This window comes from Callospermophilus lateralis, chromosome 5 (genome assembly GCF_048772815.1).
Source record: "Callospermophilus lateralis isolate mCalLat2 chromosome 5, mCalLat2.hap1, whole genome shotgun sequence".
Taxonomy (NCBI): Eukaryota; Metazoa; Chordata; class Mammalia; order Rodentia; family Sciuridae; genus Callospermophilus; species Callospermophilus lateralis.
The window spans coordinates 66,044,250-66,069,774 of record NC_135309.1 but is presented as its reverse complement, the minus strand read 5'-3'; the positions used below and the strand labels follow the sequence as shown (position 1 = coordinate 66,069,774).

General features: G+C 37.6%; 1 protein-coding gene across 1 annotated transcript; it reads right to left on the bottom strand.

The window, feature by feature from the left end:
- Positions 1-18,975: 18,975 nt before the first annotated feature.
- Positions 18,976-25,238, bottom strand: Spink1 (serine peptidase inhibitor Kazal type 1). Its single transcript, XM_076855942.1, has 4 exons — positions 25,184-25,238; positions 23,502-23,533; positions 22,177-22,283; positions 18,976-19,021 (listed from the first exon to the last, which is right to left on the bottom strand). The coding sequence occupies exons 1-4, from the start codon at positions 25,236-25,238 to the stop codon at positions 18,976-18,978; spliced, it is 240 nt and encodes a 79-aa protein (XP_076712057.1).
- Between the last annotated feature and the right edge of the window lie 287 nt (positions 25,239-25,525).

Sequence of the window (25,525 nt, the reverse complement as noted above, 5' to 3'; positions counted from 1 at the left end):
GCTTTAAGCCTTTTATTCATGGGCAACTAAATATCCATCCAGAAATCCTGAAAAAAGAGCAAGATAAACAGGTAAAGGTGAGATTTTGAAGCTAGGTCAGGTAAGTGCCTGAATTTATACAGAACTTGGCAGAGAGAATTGGAGAGCTTAGGTGAGAGGCAGAAAAGAGAACACTAAAAATAGTCTTGATCTTTATATTTGTATGATGTGGGCCTGGGTAATCCTAGCCTAATGCCTTATTTATTTTGCTCTGGGTCTTACCTTATACTTTCTGACATATCTTGTACTCAAGGTCCCTACACCTTTGCTTTTCCTTCTCTTACTTGATTTCTTCCAGTTCAGGGGGAACAATTAATCCTAGGAAAACTTGCCCACTAAATGTGGCAAATCATGCAAATGATTGTCTTAGAGCATGCTTAACTGTAATGTAGAGGCATCATAAGGGGAAAACATAAGTACATACTCTTCTTTTATTTTTTATTTTTCAAGTAGAATTTAAACAATTGGCGGTTTGGTGACTGTTCAAATGTAGAAGCCAGAAGTTGGGGAGGACAGAGCCAGATGCTTATCTCTGATCACCAAATCTCTGTTTTCCTTTTCCAGGAAAAGAAAAAGAAGTGACCCATACGATTCCCTTAATCTGAAAGGATGGGTAGATAGTTACACAGCAATTGATTGTCTAGTGTCTGAGACATGGTGGGCATTGGAAAGAGCAACTAGTTTTCCCATGTAAGTCTTCTGAGTTCCCAGAGAAACTTCATCTTTGGCAATGGGCTTTCAAGGTTACACAGGTCATAGTGGAGAGGGTGGTTACCTGGTCTGGCTAGGTAAGTTCACCCTTTGTAGGTATATTCACAATTTCCTCTCCTGTGACCAAAGCACAGAACTCCTCATTGTCATATGAATCTTGCAATCATGACCACTTATTCCTTAGATCCTTGTCCACTGCCCAAGACTGATTGCCCACCAAAGTGACTTCATATCTGGATAGGACCCTGACTCCTCATCCTTAGCCTGGAACAATATCTTCCTTAGCCATGCTCTTCAGAGCTTCCAGGTTTGTTTCTAAGTATCTACCCCTGGTATAATATACGATCTTGAAATGATGTCTGAGTTGCAGTTCCACAGACTCTACATGACCGGGGAATGTTCTATAATAAGTATTTTAATACTTACAAAAGCTGATAAACTAAATTTTTAGTTATTGATAGAGGTAACTAGGAAAACTGGCTACTGAACTATCTCTCCATGTGAAAGAAGGAATCATGACTAGGAAATTGGTAAGAAAGAATATAGAAAGAGAGGTAGAATTAGAAGAGAATGAGAGTAAAAGAGTAAATAAAAGGGAAACACAGAGAAAGAGGAAATAGAAACTCTGACATCCTTATAGCAGATTGCTTCTCTCCATTGATTTCAGGCATTTTTCTTAAATTACTTAATTAATGTTTATAAATGAGTACATCATTATTTCAATCCACTCAATAACATTATATCTGTTATTCCATTTTAAAGGAAACATAACCTAAAAGGTAATGTTAACATGCCTAAAAAAAAAATCACAAAACTCTTTTTTTACCATGACACCTTGTTTCCCTGGCTGTGATGGTCATCCCAATTTCCTCAACAATAGTCTACTCCAGGGTAGGAAATAGTAGAAAGAACATACAATCATGGGAAATAATTTTCTTACATATTTTATAAATCAAAGGTTCAAATCTATATTAGTGTCAAGGCCAGACATCAGAAACCATTCTAAATATTTGAAGCAAAAAGGGATTTAATGCAGATAATTGGTTACAACAGACTTGGAAATGCTGAAAGAGCAAAAGAGAAGGCTGTTGCTCAGAAACCAGAAGCTGCTATTGAACCTGGACTGGAGCCTGGCTGTTCTTGCCAGCTGTCTGCTGGAGGTGCTGCCGTCGGTGCCAGAACGGCCTCCCTGCTCTTGAGCTTACAATCCTGCTGCTGCAGCGGCTTCTGAAGTAGGACCCACACCACTGCAGTAGAGCAGGAACTCAGATTACCCCCTGACTGACATTGCTTCCACTTCTGAATGTATGCAAATAGCAGAAAATAAAATGGCTTTCGTCTTTCTCTCTTTAACCTCCACTGACAAGGGAACCAGGGAAGTGTGACTTGCGAGCTCCTGTTTCTGCCACCTATACAGAGCAGAGCCCTGGCAAGATGGGATAGAGTTGATAATAGTCCACCTCCTGATTACATCGTGTTCATTTGCCTCCTTTCCTTCTTTAAACTTCATTTAACCATCATCACGACAATAGGATGCTTTTACATAACATAATAAACCACTTTACAATATGCTTATCCTGGATAGTCACAAATTAAGTACTAAATTGGAAAATTAGCCATCATCCCTCTTCTTATATAATACACGATAGGAAAGGAAGAACAGAACAAGAAATAATTGATTAGTATGCATAAATGTTACATAAATTAACAAAATAAAAATCAAGTGTAACTACCACAGCTATCACCCATCTGTGATTTGTTATTAACAAAATGAGCTGGTGATTGTCCTGACTTCCAAATCAATGGAACCATCATGTCATCTGGTGGACACATTCTTCCTTGGAAGTTAAGATCTCAAAAAAAAAAAAAAAGTGGGACTTAAACTTATGGGCACAGGAAGCCAAAATTATCCAAGTTGATTGTTGTGTATACTTCTATCTGTTGATTCTCAGATCTGTAAATTTTGGTAATGATAGAAACAGCATCATATTTTAACTGCCATTCAAAGCATATGCCATGTCTTTTAGAACAGCATCACATCTTTGGAAGGGGTTCTCAGCCAGAAAGTGATGTATATCTCCAGTAGTAGAATCAAATGTTCTATCAGGATGAATGTTTCTGAGTGATGCAGTCAGTACATAGAAAAAAGTCAGTGAATTTCATAGATGTGGGCCCATTGACATGCTTTATTTTCTAATATAGAAAGAGAGGTAGAATTAAAAGAGAATGAGAGCAAACGAGTAAATAAAAGTAAATAAAATAAAAATTCTATTTTCTATAGAATAAACCCATTGGTCAATTACTGTGGTCACCTGAATAGTGGTTCCCGAGTGTGTCTACCTATTAATCCATGGAACCTATGAAAAGGGAGTTTGCATGTGTGACAGGATCTTGAGAAAGGGAGATTATCCTGGATTATGTGGTGGTCCCAATGACATAATGACAAGCATTCTTCAAAGAGGGAAACAGAGGGAGGTATTTTTACAAAGGAGGAGGGTTCAGTGTAATGAGGGAAGCAGAGACTGGAGTGATGAACTTTGAAGATGGAAAAAGGGTCACAAGCTAAAGAACACAGTTGGGCCATGAGAAACCAAAAAAGGCAAAGCTACAGAGTGTTTTAAGTCTTTGGCTGTATAGTAATTTTCACAGCAACAATAGGAAACTAATACAGCAGCAATGTTATGTGGAATATTATAACACCAAACAAGGAATTTATAATAGTACCTACAAAGACACTGCATGTAGGAATGGAAAGTCCATTTCCAGAATGATTTCTTCTGATGATGATAAATCATTTCCTTTTCCACTGTGGAAGGGGTCCAGTGAAATCAGCCTAGCCCAGCACAGCTGTTTGATCCCTCAGGAATGTTCTATCACAAGAATTGGGCTTCAGTGTCTGCTGTGGTAGTAGGGTATCTCAGTAATGATGGCAGCCACATCAGCCCTGGAGAAATCCATGTTGACTGCGAAACTTTCATTCATACAGTTATGGGCATGTAAGTCTAATTTCACTAGAGGGCTTGGGAAAAGAGATTAACCGATGTCTATAAAACATATCATTTTGTCCATAAGATTTCTCAGACCATCCTCTGCAGTGGGACTCTTGGGCGAACATTCACAAGAAACACAAATGTCCTCATATTGTAGAGCCATTCTGAGGAGTTTGTGAATATACCTTTCCCCTAGGTATCCTTATAATAAAATCTTCAGTTCCATTCTTTCCAAGTCTCTGAGGATCTGGCCAGCCCATTATAGTCACCAGGAAATAGGACAACTGGAGCTAAGTCTCTAAAAGACAAATGCATACTGGAATTTATTCAAAATTACAGGCTTTCCTTTTTGCACTTTATAATAAAAATGTCCTTAATGGGGCTGAATGCTGCATCAGTGCATTTCTAACTTAATGCTAGCAGAATATGCAAAGCCATCTGTAATTAGACCCTGCTTACTTCCTTGACTATCTACTGGAAATAAAGAATTCTAGATGGGCCATAGGTGTGCCCTTGAAGGAGGAGAATCTTTGCAATAGGAGTAGGTCTATAGGAGTCTCAGCCATCTGCTCGGGTACTATCCAGGGCTGCAAAGCATGCTCACAATATCATTTTCAAAAGCTTTATTTAAAAAGAATGTAAAACATTATCTGGAGAGATTAAGATTTCAGATCATCAAACCTCATTACACTTACCATTAGCCCCCACCTTCCTGCATCATCAGTTTCTCCCTCTTGGCTAAACATTGGTACACAAACATACTCTGACCCTTGCAAAGTCATTCATTGATTACATTTCCCTCTGCATGCAGCTCTGTTTGTCTGCCCCCCATATTAGCAAAATTTCTTGAAATATTTATTTTTACTGACTCTCTCCAGTTCTTCCCCACCCATTCATTCTTCAGCTTGTTCAATGCAAGCCTTTTCATTTGATAAACATATCTCTGAAATTCTCTTTTCTGTCACTGTTTCCTTGTTAAAATATCCAGCAGATCTTCCTCCTATTCATTGTTAAACTTCCCAGTAGCATGTGACCCAGCTGACTACTCACTTTTTAAAAAAAGATATTTTATATCTTATAATTCATAGCCTCACACCTATTTTATTTTCTGCATAGTTAACTGGCTACTTGTTTTACATTATCTCTACATGATCAAGACTTGTATCTCCATCTAAATTTGCCATAGTTATGTTCTTCCACAACCTGGAATACTAAATACATGTGGAGAATCCCAAATTTATACCTTTAATTGTGTCTTCTCCCCTGAGTTCCAGTCACATTGCCAATTACCTTCTGTGCATTTTCACTCCAGGTAACAAAACTTCCTAAACATGGAATGATCTTTGCTCCTTGTTACCCCAGATGTGTTTCTCAACTCTTCTCTCCCTCCTTAATTACCTGCTGCACCCACATCTTCAGTAAGCTATGTGGTTTTTTGGTCCAAAATACGTTTTTAATCTGTCTTCTCCACTTCATTTTCATAGTCAATACCTTCAACAAAGTCACCATGTTTGATCGACAGGTTAGAATAACTCAAATGCCTTTTAGCAGGTCATGTTCAATTATTCTTTGTTTTTCACAGTCACCAGGAAATTTTTTTTTTCAGTGCTGGGGATCAAACCCAGGGCCCCATACATGCTAGGTAAGTGATCCACCACTGAGCTACATCCCCAGCCCCAGGATAATATTTAAGCATGTAAAAATAACATCTCACTTCCCTTCTGAGAAGCCTCAGTAACTTTCTATCCTATCTAGAGTGAAATCCAACACTGTCGCTGCAGTCACTCTACCTGATGTGGCCTGCCTCACTCTTCCACCTCATCTGGACAATATTATCTTTTCCACTTGCTCCCTATGCTCCAGACATAATGCTGTTTCTACTGTTTTTCTGCACACCTAGTCTTTTTTTCTTTCTTTCTTTCTGCCATATGGCCTTTGCAGTTGTATTTGCTCCTGCCTGGAATCATGTCCTTGTGGATCTATTCGGGGCCAGCTTCTTGTTATTTAGGTTTCTGCTCAAGTACTGCCAGCTCTTGGTTGCCCTCCCTGACCCTCCCATCTAAAGTGCTGGCATTACCATTGTTTCCATTTCAACTATCGTCTTACCATGTAACAACTCCTCAAAAGCATCATGGTTTAAAACAACCACTTATTTGCTGAAGACTCAGTAGACCAGTTCCTTGGACAGGCCTCTGCTTGTCGTTACTCCATCCTGTTGGCTGTGTCCACTCATGCATTTGTGGTCAGTTGAAAGGTTACCGGGGGCTGGTTCTAAATGGGCTCACTCCTCTGCCTGGAAGTTGGCAAGTCTGTCAATTGGAGGGTATTAGTTTTTACCCTCAGGACCTGCCAAGCCGGCTAGCTCAGGCTTCCCCACACACTTGGGCTTCAAGAGGTGAGTGCAGAAACTAAAAGTTCCTTTGAGGTATTTCTTGAAAAATGCACATGTCACTTAGGCCTCATTCTATTGGTCAAAGTATTTCACAAGTCTAGCTGAAGCAAAGATGGGAAGTGGTTCCTATCTCTTGATTAGAAGTGCTGCAGTTAATGTGTGACTGTTTTTTCCTGGGCCTGCCCATCATTCTTATTACAACCTCATATTATTTCCTCTCTAGTTCTTAACATTTTGTATAGTTACCTTGCTCGTGTATTTGTTTCTTTTTGGTAATGAGTGCTCCTTCCTTCCTTTGACTGTGAATTCCAGGAGGGAAGACATCTTTTTTTTTTAATGATTATCAAAGCTCCAGGGATTAGAGTGACCAGCCCTTGGCATATCGTAGACAATCAATTTATGATGATTGTATGAATTAATCAATGAATGAACAATTGAATTCAGAACACCTGGCTCAACAGGAGAAACTTGTGGGCCAGCATGTACTGCGATTTGGAATTGGTTCCTTTGAATATTTTCTGGGAGCTAAACTGATGGGCCAGCTGAAGATAAGGTGAGAAGTACAAAGAATGGTAAAAAGATTTAGTGGCCTGTTTGTGTTCTTAGGAGGCTTTAGAATAATACTGAAATGCTGCTTTATTTTCTTCTTCAAATTCTGAATAATTAATTGCAATCAACCCTGAGTAAGTGTTTCCTTACTATTTTGTTCAATAACTGAGAATTAAGTCATCCAATTGATCCTACTGTAACCTGCTTTCTGCAGAGGCTTCTTTTGAGGCTGAAAAGAATCAACTAGAATTAACTTCACATAATTTTAAGACAGAATCAAGAAAATTTATTGAACCATTTCCAACTGATAAAAGTATTTTTATATTTTATCACTATATCATATCCAAAATAAAAGAACCTATCTATCCTATCTATCTATCCTAACTGGAGTTTGTTTTAGTCTGAAAAGTAAGACTTCATTTTAATTTATGGATATATAGTATTTGGGGGACTATATAATAGTTAATCTGTTAATCTGTCTTTTGTTATTAGGTACCACAGCCAAGAACCCAGCAATAAGTGAGAAGAAGGTTTTTGATCTTCTCCTCCCTTACAAGGCTCATACTCCTGCAGTACAGACACACACCTTTAAATGAAGAGTTTAAAGCTTTAGGTGATATTTAAACCTATAAAACTCACAAGAAAATATAGAAAGGCTTCTTTGACTAAATAGTTTATGATTTTTTTCTTGATCTCTTTTGGATTGAGACATTAACCTATTCAGAAGTATCTCTTGAATCAATGAGTGTGTATATACATGTGCACATATATGTCTGTATGTATGCACATTATACACACATATGCACACAATCGCTTGACTTTAAGAAGTTAGCATAGAAAACATAAAAATGTGGTTTTGATTCAGAAGAGTTCTTGAATCTTTTATTCTTCCTCTTTGTTTTCTCTTTCTCTTCCTACGTTTTCCTTTTCATTTCCCTCTCTCCTATTCTCTCTCTCTCTCTCTCTCTCTCTCTCTCTCTCTCTCTCTCCTTTCAATCCTCTCTCTATTCCTCTTTTCTTTTCTCTTTTGCTATTTCTTATTTATAGAATTGACATTATTCCTTCTGTGTTCGAGTGGAAAATTACAAATTTGTTAATTTATTCTTTCAACTTAAAATGAGGATATGATTAAATAGTGCCAGAAAAACAGAATATGACAAGAAAAAAATGGATCTCAAATATTACAGATAAAGATATACAGAAATAAATTCAAAATAATTCAAAGATTAAACATAAAAGATAAAAAACTTCTGGAAGAAAGTATAGAAAAAAGTTTTGACTTTGGAGTAGGCAAATATTTCCTAGATAAAACAGAAAGTATTATACATGGAAAAACTGATGAAATAAACTTCTTCATAATTAAAACATTTAAAATACATATATATATATATATATATATATATATATATATATATATTTTAAGATGTTGATGGGCATTTATTATTCATTTATTTAAATGCAGTGCTGAGAATCAAACCCAGTGCCTCACACTTTTGCTTGGCAAGTGCTCTACCACTGAGCCACAACCCCAGCCCCTAATTAAAACGTTTTCTCCTTGAAAATAACCATTAACAAAATAAATTGCATAAGTACACACTGGGAGAAAAATCAATAAAACTCACAACTTAATGACTGTAATAAGACAAACCAACCAATTAAAAATGGGCAAAATATATGAATAAATACAGAAAACTATGTAAATGGACAATAAATACATAAAAAGATTATCAGCAAAATTAGTCATCAGAGAAATAAAATTAAAACTACAATGAGATATTAGTATACTAGCTTGCTAAAATGAAAAAAAAAGAAAGATTGACAATACCACATGTGGGTGAGGATGTGGAACAATTAGAACTCACACGTCGCTGTGGAAATGTAAAATGATACAACCAGGAAAACAGCTGGCAGTTTCTTGTGAAATAACATATATCATGACTCAGAAATTGTGCTTTTTTGGACTGATCCAAGAGATATAAAAATATACCCCACAAATTCTTCTAACTTAAATCAGAAGTTGGGAAAAAAACAAGCTAAGAAAAGATAAATGGATAAACAAATTATGGGATATTCATACAATGGAATATTTTATTTTATTAAGGAATAGAAAAGGAAGTGTTGAAATGTGCAACAATGTAGATGAATTTCAAATCATGACATGTGGAAGAAGGTAGACACAAAAAAATACAAAATACCTATCCTACCCATTGCCGAATCCTAGGAAAAGTAAACCTAACCTTTACTACAGCAGATCAGGTGTTGCCTGGGACTGGAGAGGGCAGTGCTCACTGCAAAGGAGCACAGGAAACTTTTGGGTGATAGGAATATGCCCTGTTTTGATCACAGTGTGATTTCATAACCACACATCTTTGTAAAAACTCTTTGAACTGGCCAGAGAGGTGGTGCACACATGTAATCACAATGGCTCAGGGAGCTCAGGCAAGGCAGGAGGATTGAGAGCTCAAAGCCAGGCTCAGCAATTTAGCAAGGTGCTAAGCAATTCAGTGAGACCCTGTCTCAAAAAAAAAAAAAAAGAAAGAAAGGGCTGGGAATGTGGCTTACTGGTCAAGTGCCCCTGGGTTAAATTTTAAATCCCTGGTACCATACCCCCACCAAAAATAAATAAATAAATAAATAAATAAATAAATAAATAAATAACATTGAACTGTTAAGGTGTACATTTTTAAAAATGTATTTATTTATTCTAATTTGTTACGTATGACAGCAGAATGTATTTCAATTCACAGTACACGTTCATAGCACAATTTTTCATGTCTACACAAAGTAGAGTCACAACATTAATGTCTTCATACATGTACTTGGAGTGATGATGTCCATCTCATTCCACCGTCTTTCCTACCCACTTCCCCCTGCCCTTTCCTCCCTCCCCTTTGCCCTATCTAAAGTTCCTCCGTTCCTCCCATGCTCCCCTCCCTCAAGGAGATTATTTCCTCAGAAGGTATTATTGTGATGTTTTTCAGTTGAAAGGATGATTGTATTCCCATCAATTTTGAAAACTTATGTTATTTAGATCCTCAGAAACATTTGAGCTGTTGTTTTCACTGATGGTTGTGTCCCCTATGTCCTCAGTGTGTCATATCTGCATAGACTAATAGCCCTCTTCCCACTTTCACTTGTAAAGTCTTCTCAGGTACAGATCTCAGCTGGTGTGGTGTACAGAGTGTGGCTTGTAGGCATTTGCTTGTCTCTACTGAACCCTGAAAGAGTTAATTCCAGAGCAATAATTGTCTTTAATAGGTAAGATATTCCTTACTATATAAGGCTCTTAATTAGCATTTTAAAAACATTTCAGAGAATATATAACAGACTTTTGTTTTCTTCATTTTATTTTTGCTGGTAAGTATAGAAGAATGCCTGATGTCTGATATTTGGAACACTAGAGGGAGCATTATTTAATAGGAACAAAAAAAATCATTAATTACTGTGGCATAGTATATCTGTAGTTACAAAGGCAGAATCTTTGTTGGATATTAGTTACACAGTTTAAAACAAAATCTAATTTGGATTTTGAAGACTGCAAAATATTTAAATAATATTTAAGTACAAAATGGAAGATTAAGTACAAAATTGGAAACTGAAAAGAGCAACACATATTTAATTACTAAGTGCCTGTTTTACCCTATAAGGATGTTTTTATTCCTTTTTAGATTTCTATTGTTAAAAGTTTCATTACAACCTCATTAAATCAAGATATTCAATTAAATTCTTTAAACATTTGGTCAGATCAATTTCCAAACAGAAATTTTCAGATAATATCATGAAATAAAACAGAATTTTTAAAAAATGAGTACTTCAATATTCTTGATATAAAATTAACTTTATTTCTTGAGACAGTATATAGAAATGTGCTGTGATTGTTAATGCAGACCACAGAGATAAATATGTGGGAAGCTAAAAAGAGAAAGATATATGCACATACTTTTTCACTTATATAATCTCATTTAAATATCTCCATACTATTCATTCATTTAATAATTTTTGAGCACAGCTTTGTGCCAATATCTTCTAGGTTTTGGGAATATAGTATTGAACAAAAATGTTCCTGCTTTTCTACTGCTGACAGTAGATAGCTATTCTAAGTCAAAGTGACTCATTGATTTTTTTAAAAAATTGTCCTTTAATCTGTGTTGGAAGCTGCATTACACATTGAACAAGGCTTTCAGAAAGCACATGCTACTTACAGGTTGACTACAGTTAGACAGGGACCAACAAGTCATTATGGGAATATAAAAGAGATCAGTTAAAGAAAGCAGAACAAATTCATTGGGAAACAACTCCCGAAATGATATAGCATGGATCAGTGAGCCCCATCCCCAAATTGAGTGCATCAGAATATCAGGAGGATGAGGCCACCCAAATCCCAAAGAAGCTCTTCAGGTGATTGAAATGCATACTAAGTTTGAGAAACACACAATCTTAACTGACAGCGTGTGTGTGTGTGTGTGTGTGTGTGTGTGTGTGTGTGTGTAATGTCTACTAAACAGGGGATAAAGGAGTGCAGAAATACAAATGAGTGGGAAAAAGGCCTAACAGGAGCATGTGGGGCTCTGTGTTGCTGAGGGTCTACAGCCACCAGCTGAATTAGGACCTCCTTAACATGTGGCCACTGTAGGTTTTTTGGACACCACTATGATTACTTTGTGGTGTAGATACGTTCTCTGGATCCAAATTAGGTGCCATTTTTCTGAGTGCAATTGGAAGGATGTGTGAGAGGGAAGATGGGCTGAGTAAGTCCAGGCAGGTAGAGCCCCTGGTTAGTTACCTTAAACTTTGTCAGAATCAGTGCTGGGCATACTGAAGGCAATTGATGGAAAGGAGACAAGATTAGATTGAGAGATTATAAAGGTGTTTTTTTTAATTTTTTTTTTTTTTTTTTTTTTTAGTTGTCAATGGACCTTTATTTTATTTACACGTGGTGCTGAGAATCAACCCAGTGCCTTGCACATGCTATGCAAGTGCTCTACCACTGAGCTGTGAACCCAGCCCCCGAGAGAGTACGTGTTTCAGGAATGGATTCTGTGGTCCAGGCTTCATAGAATATTTTATTGATCCTGGATAGTTAGCCATGGTAGATACCAGTTGTTATGGTTTAGATATGAGGGGTCCCCCAAAAGCTCATATGAGACAATGCAAGAAGTTTTAGAGGAAAAATGATTGGATTGTGAGAGTTTTAACCCAATCAGTGAATTGATCCCTGATGGAATTAACAGAGTGGTAACTAGAGGCAGGTGGGGTGTGGCTGGAGGAAGTGGTTCATTGGGGGCATGGCTATGAGGTATATATTTGTATCTGGAGCTGGAGTCTCTCTCTCTCTCTCTGCTTCTTGACCAGCCTGACGTGAGCTGTTTCTCTCTGCCACACACTCCACCATGAAGTTCTGCCTCACCTGAGCCCTGAGGAATGGAGCTGGCCTTCCATGGACTAAGACCTCTGAAACCGTGAGCACTCAAATAAACTTTTCCTCCCCTATAGTTGTGCTGGTCAGATCCCTTAGTCACAGCAGCGAAAAAGTTGACTAAAACACCAGTGATTCTGCTGAGCACAGGGTGGTGAAAGGGTTACAGTGTTTGCCTATGAAATGGAACTTATTGACCCACTCCAATGCCACTCTTAGTATACTTAGAAAACTAGGAAGATAGAAGAGATTTAAAACAAAACAAAACAAAAAACTTTGCAGAGTCCAGGGCTTTTGTAGTGGCAGAGATCTTAGAAAAACATCTCATAAATTGGTGAGCACAAATAAAGAGCAAGAAATGGAGGATGCTGAACTGGGTAGCAGGGCATGAAGGATGCTTGCATTCCGAGAAACTGAGAAAGAATTAGAAGGGGTGTGTGTGTGTGTGTGTGTGTGTGTGTGTGTGTGTGTGTGAGAGAGAGAGAGAGAGAGAGAGAGAGAGTCAGTCGTGGGGAGGAAATAAACAGTCCAAGTAGGGCAGAGGCCAGAAAGCATGCCTCTGGGACTTAGAGTGAAGATTTTTCAAAGGAGGTCGTCAGTGCTATTACAGAAGGCAGAGGCAGCAGTAGAAGTTAAGTGAGGTGTCAACAATGGGTAACATAATGGACAGGCCAAGTACTGTAGTATGACCAGCTCTAACCAGATTGAGTTGGAATTTCAGTTTTCTCATTCCCACAATGAGAATCTCAAGACTCTTGTCAGCACTCAATGGAACAACAGAAGGGAGAGAGTCAGTGCAGTTCTTGGCACACAGAGATACTCACAGAGGTTAGCTCTTACTATCCTCGTTATTCTTCAATTTTCACCTTGGACTCATTTACATCTGTAAGTTTTTAAAGTTAATTTCTGTTAAGTTATTATTTTGAAGATTTTACATGTCCCCAGGATGTAAAAAAGATCCCAAAACTATAATTGTAAGTTACAAAGAAAAGTGCATGCAATTCATTTCAGTGAATAAAAGAGCTTTCAAAAAGCCAAAATTAAGCACCAGCAGTTCGAAGTGTGGTGACTCACTTGGAATGTGGCTGTCCAGAACCACATTCACTAAAAAGCTCACTCGGTTTTCTCTGCTTTTTATTCCTTGTCAATTGAGGTGCTTCTCTCTATGTTTTAATAAGAATATGCATAATCCTGCTTATGCCCTCTCACTTCCACTTTTTGTTATTTTTCTTAATTTTTTTTGATAATTTCCTATTTTTTCTTCTCTATTTCTTTTCTCTTTCTTTTCCTTTTCCTCTTCTTTCTTTTCCTTTTCCTCTTCTTTCTTTCTTTCTCTCTTTCTTTCTCTCTCTCTCTTCCCCCCCCTCTCTCTCTTTCTTTCTTTTTGTAATGGGTATTTAATTCAGAGGAGCTTTGTCACTGAGCTGTATTCCATACCTTGAGGCTGGCTTTGAACTTGGATCCACCTGCCTCAGCCTCCCTAGTCATGTGTGCCACCTGCTTTCTGCTTCTACTTTTGACAAAACTTTTCCCCTGGAAACACTTCATTCCCCCCTACCCCCAATTTTCTCCTTTTTCTTCCTTTAACAAGGAATAATATAAAATCAAGAAACATTATCTATTTTACACTCCTTATTCATGACTCTAAACAATTGAAAACAATGAGTTACCTATTACCATCTGTCAAAAATAAAATCAGATTGTTAGAATTTTAAGATTTTGTTGAGAATACAAAAGATTAGTTCATGAACTAGGAAATCCTAAGCTGGAAAATAGCAGGAAATCTCAATTTTACAGCGCCTGCAGCACAACTTGCAGAGTAGAGGAGGAAGACCTTTGACCTGTTTTGTGAGTCACTGTCATATAGTCTTCTTTAAGGCGCAGAGCACTTGAAGCTGATTTGTCTATAGGTAGCTGGTTCATTTCAAAGAATCATGTTGATAAGGACAAAAAACTAACTTTAGTGTTTTTTTCAGGGTTGGGTTTTCTAAATTGTGTTAAATGACAATAGGCAGTTAACTCTGAGGTATCTAAACTGTGATCTCCATTTTTATTTTTAACACATTTAAAAAATACTTGACTGCAAAAGTATTCCATTCAAGTAATTGGCTTTTTTAAAATGAATGTTTATTGTTTTTGCACCATGTCATGTCAAGAAATCTAAATTGAACCATTATGAGTTAGTGACTGCTGTATAAGAACAAAACTAATTCTGCCAGATATCTGGCTCTGGCTTTGTAACTTCCTGGGTCTGTTTTGATTATATTCTTTTTCTTTTAAATTTATTTATTTGTTTATTTTAATGGGGGGGTATATATGACAGCAGAATGCATTTTGATTCATTGTACACAATTGCAGCACAACTTTTCAGTTCTCTGATTGTACACAATGTAGTGTTGTACCATATGTGCAGTCAAACATGTACCTAGGATAATGATATCCATCATATTCCACCATCTTTCTACCCCCATACACCCTGCCCTCCAAGTAATTGGGTTTTGACCTGATCTCCAATCAGCTGTTTTTATTTTTATTGTTTGTTGGCTTTTTAGTGACTTCTGACTTGGCTATAAGGAAAGATCTACAATATTTCATTTTGTGCATACTGTTTTATTATTTACATATTTCATGTTTTTAGTTAAAAGTTAATCACTGTTTAAACAATGAAAGAAAACAAAGGAAACTGTTGGCAGTGCTAAATATTGAAAAAGTAGGAGCTGTGCGTGTTTTTTACTTAATTCTCTCTCTTTTTTTTTACCTTCTTCAGTTCATTCTTTTATATATATAAAATATATCTTATTACATAAAGAGTTTGGCAGTGCATATTTTATATAATTCTCCCTTATACAAATAAAGTTTATTTCTACATAGTTGGATTAAGCTAAGGTTTTTAGGAAATAAATTGAATCAGAGAAATGGAAATAAATGCTCAATATTTTTCACATTCCTTTTTCTCAAATGGTTCAGTATAATTCATTTTTTACATGTTTCATTTCAAACAAGTTTCCTTCTCCCTTGCAACATTTTAAAAATATCCTTTCCCGTCAGATAGCTTCATATTTCAAATACTCTGAGACCAAATCAAGAAAACTTCAGGAACGAATTGGTCCTTTAACTACATGGTGTAGTGCTGTGGTCCTGCACTTGATGAGGATTAGTTCTTACCTCCACTTAGGGAAGGAGACCTAATAATGGGCACTGGGTTTACTACTCTATTCCCTCCCATGGCCATGATACCCTTCTCAATGCATAAAATTTGTGATTAGTCCTTATACTTAAGTTTGAACTTTGTAGTTATGGTTTATAATCCTAAATGTTTTCAAATATCTAAGTAGAGAGTTTTAGTCCACTTCTACCCAGTTGAGAATATCTTCCACAAAATCCCTGACAATTCGATAATGTAATGAATTGTTACTTGAAGAAGCAAAGTTACCAAAAGGTAGTCGAATGTTTGTTTAATGAGCTATAAGGGTTATAATATGAATAAGAGTAATAATAACAAAAGCTAATACTTCTTACACACTTGTTATTTGCCAAGCCCTGGGCTCATTGCCCTTGGAAGGAATTGTTATAACTAACCCATAGTGGAGATGAGGAGTGAAATTTGAGAAGTCTCTGACTTCTGCCAGGACGCTTGGCTACGTAGTGGCAGAGCCACAGCAAGCCCAAGCATGCTAAAACAGAGCCCTTTAATCATTGTAGTGTATATTTCTTACTGACCAAAGTCAGTCCCTCTTTATTCTCTACCTCATAAAGTCTAAATTCTTACCCTTTGGGGACAACCAAAAGGTGTTAATTTCTCTTTCTTGTTCACTTATGTAACAAAAATATTAATTTGGTATCTCCTCGGTGGTAGAGCCTATAATCCAGCACCCAGAAAAGGACAGTGTTTCTGCTTTCACTGTGTTGACACTATTGTCCCTTAAATTGTTTGAAAAACCCACCAAGATCTGAGAATTTTTCTTCTGTAGCTAAAATTTTCCTACTTCTTTCAATCACCCATCATAAAACAGTTTCAAAATCTTATCAATTTTGATAGCTTGCATTTTTATACACATTCTAGTTTGTAAATTATCTCTTTAAAGCATAACCACCAGGCATGTGGTTATGTTTTCTGATGGATCAGAGAGAGTGAGACAGAGAAGAGAGAAGAGGTGAGCTCAGAGCCATTGGAGGCAGATAATCTGGATTTTTGTCTTGCTTCTGCTTATAATTTCCAAACTCTTCTTTCTGAATTTGCAGAATGGTCCCATTAGACATGAAGATTTGTAGTATTCAACGATTCACTATGGCAAAGTTCCTGAATGTTAGGGGTGCCCTTCAAATGTCCTCCAGCATGACAGTGGAGGCGCTGGAAGCCATTTTGCATCCACAACTGCAGTTTGCACAATATTGGGTGAGAGCCCTTAGGCTCTGCTTAGGTTGACTCACATGGCAGGCCAGCACCCTCTAGTGGTCACAGTTAAACCTCAAGACGTGTATTTTAAATATCACAAGAAATTAACTTAAACCTGATAGGGCCAGGTAACTGTGTTTTGCAAGTGCAGAACTGTTTTTCACCTGTTATTTCTAGTTGAATAGGTGATATATTCCACATGATGTATAAACCTGATGCAACTCAGCCTCCATCAGTCCTCTATCCACTTCTCCATTTTTTTTTTTTTTTTTTTTTTAAGAAACGCAGGATCTCAAGCTGCTTTTCCTTCTTTTTCCTTTTATTTTTAGTAGTTGTATATATATTTTTTCTTTTGGGACACTTCCTATTTCTCTCTTATTAGTTATTGCTGAATATAAACACAGACTGTTTTAATAGAAGGATGTTTTCTATCGTTTCTATACAAGGAATGGTGAGTAATCCATGTGAGGAGATTGTGAGTTCAGGGAAGATTTGGACTTGAAATCAGCCCTGAATTAAAAGCCTAACTCTGACGCTTTGTTCTCTGGTGATGTTAGTCAAGTGTATTCACTTTTCTAAGTTTACTCAGAAGGAGAAAGTAAGGTGATGGTGCTATTGTGGCTCATGTATAAACCATGGTGCACTTCACCAAGTCCTCACCATCAGTTTCTCTGGAATATCACCCCCTTTTTACCTTGCCAGATCATCTCATCTCTTGGGGATGGTTTGATGGTACAAGTGTCCACTCCTCAAATTAATTCAGAATCAGGACCCCCCCCCCCCCCACACACACACATCCTTAGTGCAAACCCACGAGTTTGTAAAGCAGATATCCAAGGCAAGTCTTTGGAGAGCTTAGTCTTATCAAGAAAAATACTCAAAATGGAATAATTTTGGTTCAAGATGGAGTTGGGAAGTGGCAGTTAAGTCAGATCTCAGATATGTCTAGATTCAAACTTTTGACTCTGTTGCTTACAATAGGTACCAGAATGTTAGCTCATGTCTTGGGAAAAAACAAACAAACAAACACACAAACCATCACTCCCTGGAATACTGTGTACTGTTTTCAGCACATCTTTTGGACTGGACAGTTTCTTTGCTTTTATGAGAAACTGTCCAGAGAATGATAATAGTTTTCCAGTCCTGCACTAACAAGACAACATGTCCTTTACCAGTATCAATCCAAAATCCTTACAAGATGCATGTCATCTCTCTCCTTTTAATATTCAGATTCCATTTTGCAAAGTGTTGAAGCAAAGACCCATTTCTGTTTGAGATTGTGTTCCCAGCTTGGTATCCTTATGAGCATAAAAAATGTCTTTCTTCTAAATTCTCAACTAGGATGAATTTGTTCAATAGGTTAACAAACCAAGCCTTTCAAGGACTCAACTCTATTCTACCAGAGAGGGTAGCTCTGTGTCCACATATACGGACCTGTGCTGTCAGATCAGGCTGGGCAGGCAGCAACCAAAGTCGGCAGATTTAAAAGGGCCGCTGAACAGGCTTTATTGAGATATCACTCCTGGGCGGAACTCGATCAGACCCACAGAGGGGACAGGGGAAGGGTCTGAGGAGAAACCCAGTGGAAGCTCGACCGGACTGGACTTTTATGGGGCTGACAGCAGGAAGGGAAGGGCTTGGGACAGGAAAAGGTGTCTCTAGGGTCCCTTGCCCCCTTGGAGTTGGTCAGGGGAGTTGGCTGAACTCCAGGATTGGCCAGGGGGTCCTGCTGATTGACAGGGGTTAGTCAGGAGATCTGGCTGATTGATAGGCATTTCTTCCGGCATCTGATTGATGTTCAAAGCAGGGTGGGCTGCTTTGTTCTAAGTTGCCACTAAGTCGCCACCAAGTCGCTGCCACCGACCTAACATGTGCCATACAAAATAAATGCCCAATTAAATCCAAAGGAAATCTAAAGGAATGATGATGATGGTGGTAGTAGTATTACCACTAGGCTGCATCCTCAGCCCTAAATCGCTGAGTCTTGCCTCAAATTTGAGATGATCCTGCCTTAGCCTCTTGATTACTTGGGATTACAGATTACAGGTGTGTGCCAACATGCTTGTCATAAAGGAATTATTTCAATTAGTGAAATGTGACAGGTAACATGTTTCTGGACTGAGAGTTTTCAAACTATCCCCTATGGTAGTAGGCAATTATATGTGGGATTACAGGAGTCCACAGTCCCTTGGGTCCTGTCATTCAGTATCAGCATCACATTTCCCAAGACAGAGGCATCAGGATGTAAGAAGATAGGAAGGAAAATGCATTAGAAGGGAAACACTGTCTGAGCTCACAGGATGGTGATGTTGCTAACACTGGGTCTGTTCTGAGTCTTTCCCAAGTTCCTTGTCCCCAGTGTAATCACACATGTGTTTAAGGAAAAAGCATTTGGGATGAACGAGTGTGTTCAAATACATTTATTCAGCAGGCAGGTCAGCTGGGGATCTTGGTGATCTTAAAGGATTTCACGCCTTGGCTCTCAGCAAGGCCCAGATTTTTTAATGAGGATAGGAATCTGGCGCTTCCTGTAGGAGAGATTGAAAAAGAAAATCAACTTAAAAGTTTATTGACAAAAAGTGACTATGGGAAAAAAAAATGGGAAAAAACCAGCTTTATTAAACAAAGATAAGATGTGTTTCTTTGTCTTTTTCTCATTCATTTATTCACTCACTTTTTCGTCACACATTTGTTACTATTACTTTCACTAGCCATACAACAGAAAGGAAAATTGTCCTTCATACATCTTGTGTTATAGTGGACCCCTGAAATTAATCTCCTATCTATTGCTGCTTCTTTTGCTCCAGATGCTACTGCCCTAGCTACCAGGTTTCCATCAAAGCTGGTGCCCAGGCTGCTGCAGAACTAGTTGATCTTTGGTTTTAGAAAAATGAGGATCCATGGGGCTGGGATTGTGGGTCAAGTGGTAGAGTGCTTGTCTAGCACGCGCGAGGCACTGGGTTCGATCCTCAGCACCACATAAAAATAAAATAAGATGTTGTGTCCACCTACAACTAAAACAAATATAAACAAAAAAGAAAACTGGGGATCCAAATCTGTGAGGTCTTGTTGAGGGAAATCATTTCTGTAGCCCATATAATGTCAGCTAGTGGTAAGCATCCCGCTCTCCAGATAAAAAATTCTGTTCTCTTCATACTGCAGCTTTCTTAATCTAAAGAGCCCTAAATCCTGTAATTGTTCCTGAGACCGTTTCCTGATCTCTCATGTTTCTAGCCATCCTTTTCTGGAATATACTGGCCTACAAATTTCTCCATTACTGGAAAATACCTGATATTCCTATTTGTATTTGTCCATTTAACTGGACTTTTCTGGTTGTTTATTTTGAGAGGCTTTAATTCTTTCTTGTCTCATAATCATTAACTGGTAATAATACTGGTTTCTAAATCAGCTGCATACAGTAAGTACAATGACCTAAACAGAACACATGAGGTGATTGGTTTTCTATAGCCTTACTGTTCACTATGGGTCAGAATATTTGGTTTCTACTTTTGGCTATTTTAATTTAAATCAAAAGTTAAATAATATAAAAAATTCAGTTTCTCAAAGAAGGGAGACTATTAGGATAGAGGAAAGGCATCAGGGAGGGAGGAGTAGGCAAGGAGAGATACTAGGGAAAGAAATTGATCAAATTATGTCACATGCATATATGAACATGCCACAGTAAAACCCACTATTCTGTATAACTGATATATATATAATTTTAGTTTCTCAATTGTATTAGCCATATTTAAGTGGTAGTGGCTAGTAGCTATGTATTGTACAGATAGAAGCATTCCTACCACTATAGAAAATTCTATTGGATGGTGATGGTCTTATAGCAAAAAATATATGGAAGAAATAGAAAAAGTCCTGATTGAGCATACCCTCCAGGTGCATATTGACAAAGGAGACTGCCCCATGCCAGCCCTTGTTTGATATTATCTGCTTACCTGGCATCTAGGATGAGAGCTTGACTCTAGTTACTGTGCAATCGATTTGTTTGGGGTATATATGCATGTATGTATTTCAGGGCTAGGGACTGAGCGCAGAGCCTTGCACTCACTAGGCAAGCATTCTGCCACCAAGAAACATCTCTACCCACTGTCTAGGGCCTTTAATACATAATAGAAATAAAGGCAATATCATATATTAGAAAATAAGTTGTAATTTAAGAGAGCCAATTTTACCTATAAACCTAAGTTTTCTTACCTAATAAAAATAGAAAGAAGAAGAAATGTTACATTTTCTGCCCTCCAAACCTTTCTCCTATATTTACATATATTTGAAAGAATAAAAAGAGTCAGCAGGAATTAATAGGTCTTAAAGGGCAAGCAAATGTCCCAGCCCTCTGTTCATATTTTCCCAATGTGTCACCCTAACTATTGGGCTTTTTGAAGTTGGCATCTGGAAATTTCCCAAGTCTCAGGGCTGTTCTGCTTTTTCTCCCCTTAGGTGGAAACATGATAGTTGATCTTATGTCAACAGCATAGGTCATGGGAAAAGTAACAAGTGGTTGCAGATTCTTTTTGTAAGTCTTTCGTGTGGAAGCAAATTCTCCACAATACAACAGAATACATATTGTTTTGTGTTGAATCTTTATTTTCACACTCCTTGGTAAACTCTGAGAAATTTCTGAGACAGTTAAAAACTGCTCAAAAAGGGGATTGTTTTATAGGAAGAGAATTCATGCAATAGTGGAAATGTATATAGTCATTGAGCCTAAGTCAAAGTCTTTAATAACAAGTCAACCCCAAAATAGCTGTTTACTGAATCACTTATGGAACCTCTTTTATTTGGATTATTCACATATTTATTTAGCTTAGAATGATCCTTGTTGATGCTGCCCAAAACTTAGAATCCTGTTTAAATGGCATTCTTTTCATGAATACTTTCTTGATTCCTTTCATCAAGAATAGATCTCTAGGGATGGGTGTAGCTCACAGGCAGATGAAGCACTTGCTTGCATGTTCAAACCTCTGAGTTTGATCCTATCACTAGTTTTAAAAACAAGTCTCTGCTGTACTTCTGTAATACTTATATCTTTTCTGCTGGCATTTGCTACAAACTATAAGGTGCTGGCTTATATGTGCTCATGACCTATATTCTCCTAGTCATAAGATCAAGAAAGGTGGCAGAGGCTAGTGTTAATTGTTCTGTTGCTGAATGAGATATGAAATTGGCGGCACACCTACATCTGACCCCTGAGTCCAATTCCTTTCACCCACTTACAGGCGCTTCAGAAAATGAAACTTCTTTGAGGTTAGCTATCATATCCATGATTTAAAATGATACAAAAATTCACTTTTGGGCACACAAATCTATATAGTTTATATTTGTGTATTTTGGGGCTTTAGAAAATACAATCACTCCTGTCAGTAAGAATGACTTTTTAAAGTTAAAGGAACTTTTTTTGTGTGTGTATATAGGCTTTTTATAAATCTAGACTATCTGTTGTTTTGTTCTAAAACATGAGTTTTATCCTCTAAGTGATTTTAAAATCATAGTATCATATCAGAGAGATAAAAAAGGGAAAAATTAGTTTTGGAAAAAATTGACATTTTTTTCTTGGTAAGATTCATTCTAGCTATCGGTATATTGATTGGGCCTTTAGGAAAATACGATATATAAAAGTTTGAAGACAGTAAACTTAAAATATATATTAAAAAGAAAAGTCTGTACTTACTGATTTTCAAGGCACAACATGCATTCATTGGAGTAAGTATTTCCATCATTTCCACAGACAGGGTCATACATCTTGGTGCATCCAGTAATTGCATTGTTGCAATTAGCCTGAAAATGAAGTTAAACACAATAATTTCCCATCATCCTCTATTCTTTGAGTTGATGGCAAAATTACTAAATGGTTTTAATTTCTTTGTGCATGGTTACAATCTGGAGAATTACACTGAATATTCCTAGGAGAGGAATCTAAAACCTGGAGTCAGAAAATCTGGTTCTAAGTGAAGCCTCTGCTATGTGCAAGTTGTGTGATGTTGGTGTGTTTTTGGTTCCTGAATCTCAGTCACTTCATCTATAAAATGGGAATGATGTTACCATTTCCCATCAATGTCATAGTGCTGTCGTGAGGATTCCCTCAGGTGAGGAAGATGATGTCCCAGGTTAAAATTATGTCAGGTGCTTGCTTCTCTCAGGCCAGTTGCTACCTGGGGCATGTTCTTTCCTACACATGCTTCCCTTAATCATGCAAAAGCACTAGGTGTCTTCCGATCTTGGAGTCTTTGTCCTCTGTGTGCTCTGCTCCAGTGAGACCTAATAATCACTAAATGGCTGTTACAGTGTTCCCACCAGTTGTGTTTTGCCAGCCCTATTTATCCTTCATTGCTCAAAATCACTGTCACTTATTTAGGGGCATCTTCTTTTAACTATGTGATGCTCCTAATGGTACCAGAGCTTCTTCATAACATTTATCACAAATGCAATAATTTATTCACTTATAAACATTTGGTTCATCAGCTGCCTAGATATAAGTGTAAGGAGAGATGGAAACTTCTTCTCCTGGTCACCAAATTTAATGAAATTACCTTTTGGAAAAAAGAAAATATGGAAAAGTTAGGTGTAAAATTATTTTTCTAGAGGAAGAACTTGGTTCACTATTTTCTGCTGTTCATTGTAAACTAGAGGTACATCTGGGTGACTGGCGGAAACTTATGTCAACATGGTCAAGCTGGCCCTAAGAGGAAGGGCTACTCAGTGGACTAGAGAGAGCTTCCATCCCAAATGCTTGTCCTTCCAGCTAGCCCTAGTGCATACGTGAATTTCTTCACAACAAGCATCATCTGCATAGAAGTTGCCCAGGCATCAGTGAATGTGTCCTCCAACATAGGGCTGTGGGCTGGGGAACTGCCTTACCACCTGTATTTAACAGGCTGAGTGTTCCTAGCATTCCTACTCTTCATCCTGACCTCAGGTTAAACTGAAAGTTGACAGATTGCATTTCTGTTGGATCAAAAGTTTTAGCCTCTTATAAAATCCTAAAATTCTCTTTACCTTTCTTCCTTGGGAGTCAGCTTCAGTGTTACCTAGAAAACAAACAAATGAAAAAAACCAGACATGTTGAGCTGGATCGTAAATGAGAGATGCAGACCTATTCTTATCGAGAACCCTCTGCTTTCACAGAAGGCTTGACTTCTTTGCTGGCTTCTTCCACTGACCACCTCTTATTTCCATCCTCTTTCAAGGACATCTGATTGGTTTCCATTTACTCCCTGTCTGCTGAAATCCTAAGAAGTTAAGTAAAAATCTTATTATGACTAAAAGTATCTCAATTCGGTATTTCAGAAACATTGATCCATTTCCTTGAAAATAGAAATTATGTACTTACTGCTTGAAATCGGTGCTGAGTAAATGACATTGAAGGCTCACTGACATTCTCACAACCAGTCATTAGATCTTTGATCTCATAATGAGTGGAGTGTAAGTATCTTTATCTGAGTTTATGGGTCGAGGTACGGATATTTACATAACTAGCTATGAAATAGTTCTCACTAACAGTGACTAGGTCTTCAGATATAATTGCATTAAGTCCCCTTTTCATAAGTTAAAACCAGACCCTTTTTGCCAACTCATCATCAGTTCCTAAGAACCTTTCCTCTCACTTGTATGACACAGACTGACTACAGTTCAAATCGTATTTCTTGAATTTACAGAAAGCAAAATAGACACTGCATTCTCCAGAAAATTGCAGGTCTTGCTAACATCATGTAGGGGATGGTAAATGTGGAAGAGTTCCATGAAAGGAAGGGAAACTAATCTGAGAGGACCCAAAGTAGGAAATGTTTATGAGATATAATTTTGATATCAACAATCTCTGAGGGCATGGAGAAGAAGAGCTGTTGGAATAGTCAGAACCTGATGCTGTTGTTGGGGTCCCCGTGGGTTTTAGAATCTAGATGAGTCTAAAAATTGATGAGCAGGTGCTCACCACAGGCATCTATTTACATTAATTAATATGTATGAGGAGGGAAAAGGGACCTCTGCTCCTATAAATATTTAGCAAATATAACAAATGATATTCTACTCTTTAGCGAAGTACTGGTTTGGCTCTCAGTAATATTTTCTGCTGGATTGGAGATGAAGTTGAAAATGTTAGACATTTTCAATGATAAAAAGTAATCTAAAGTCTGTGGGTTCAGAATTGTCTGCTAACCTTGTCAAGAGGCAGTTTGGGGACCTATGTATACCATCTACTCAAGCAGAATATTTTCTTTTGAAACATTCTATAGGTCAAAAATAAAAATTTTAATCAGTCAAACCATACATTTTATACTGAATAACTGGCAACCATTATTATCTATTTAATACAATTCCATAAGAATTATAAATTTGTAAATTGGCCTTAAGCATTTACAGAGTGAGAAGTGTTTTAAAGGTTGAGGTATCCCCACTTTCTCTCTACCATATCCCTTATAGAGTATCAGCTCCAGCCTAGAGGAAAACCTTTCTATCTCTGGGCACCTCCCACTGGAATTGTTTCTCTCATTTTATGTTAAAATTTTTTTTTCTATAATTCCTAACTATTGTTCTTATTTTATCTCATTGGGACCAAAAGACTAGCCAAGACTAACTAGTTTTAATTAAGTCTAGACTATGTTAAATTTCCAGAAAGATGTATGTTTAGCAATGCAATAGAGCAAGCTGTTTTAAATTTAAGAAATATGCAAATCACTTACCAGATAAACTTAACAAGGCCAAGGCACAGAGAAGAAAGATGCTTGTCAACTTCATGGCTGAGGTTCTGAGTCAAGAGTCAGATGAAAATGGCACAGAACTTACCACTGCTTTCAACAACCCTGGAACTGGAGAGTCATATAGGCTATGGGCAGCACAGGCTCCACCTGCTGCGTTGTATAGCAGGTGGCCCTGGTTATTGATTGACTGTCATGGCCTGGCCTCCAGGCTCAGAGAGAGCTGTGTGCATGAGAGGTGACAGGAAGAGACACCTCAAATTCTATCAGGAAAAAAGGAGTTCTGATGGTTACCTAGTTAACTCGAACCCTAACTCTCTGCAGTTA

What these genes read in the sequence shown, in the direction of transcription:
- Spink1 (XM_076855942.1), bottom strand. Translation starts at nt 25,238, where the DNA reads ATGAAGTTGACAAGCATCTTTCTTCTCTGTGCCTTGGCCTTGTTAAGT. An exon ending in GGCCTTGTTAAGTTTATCTG is followed by an intron (nt 23,534 to 25,183) that starts GTAAGTGATTTG and finishes TTTGTTTTCTAG; the next exon opens with GTAACACTGAAGCTGACTCC. An exon ending in CTGACTCCCAAGGAAGAAAG is followed by an intron (nt 22,284 to 23,501) that starts GTAAAGAGAATT and finishes CTTCATTTTCAG; the next exon opens with GCTAATTGCAACAATGCAAT.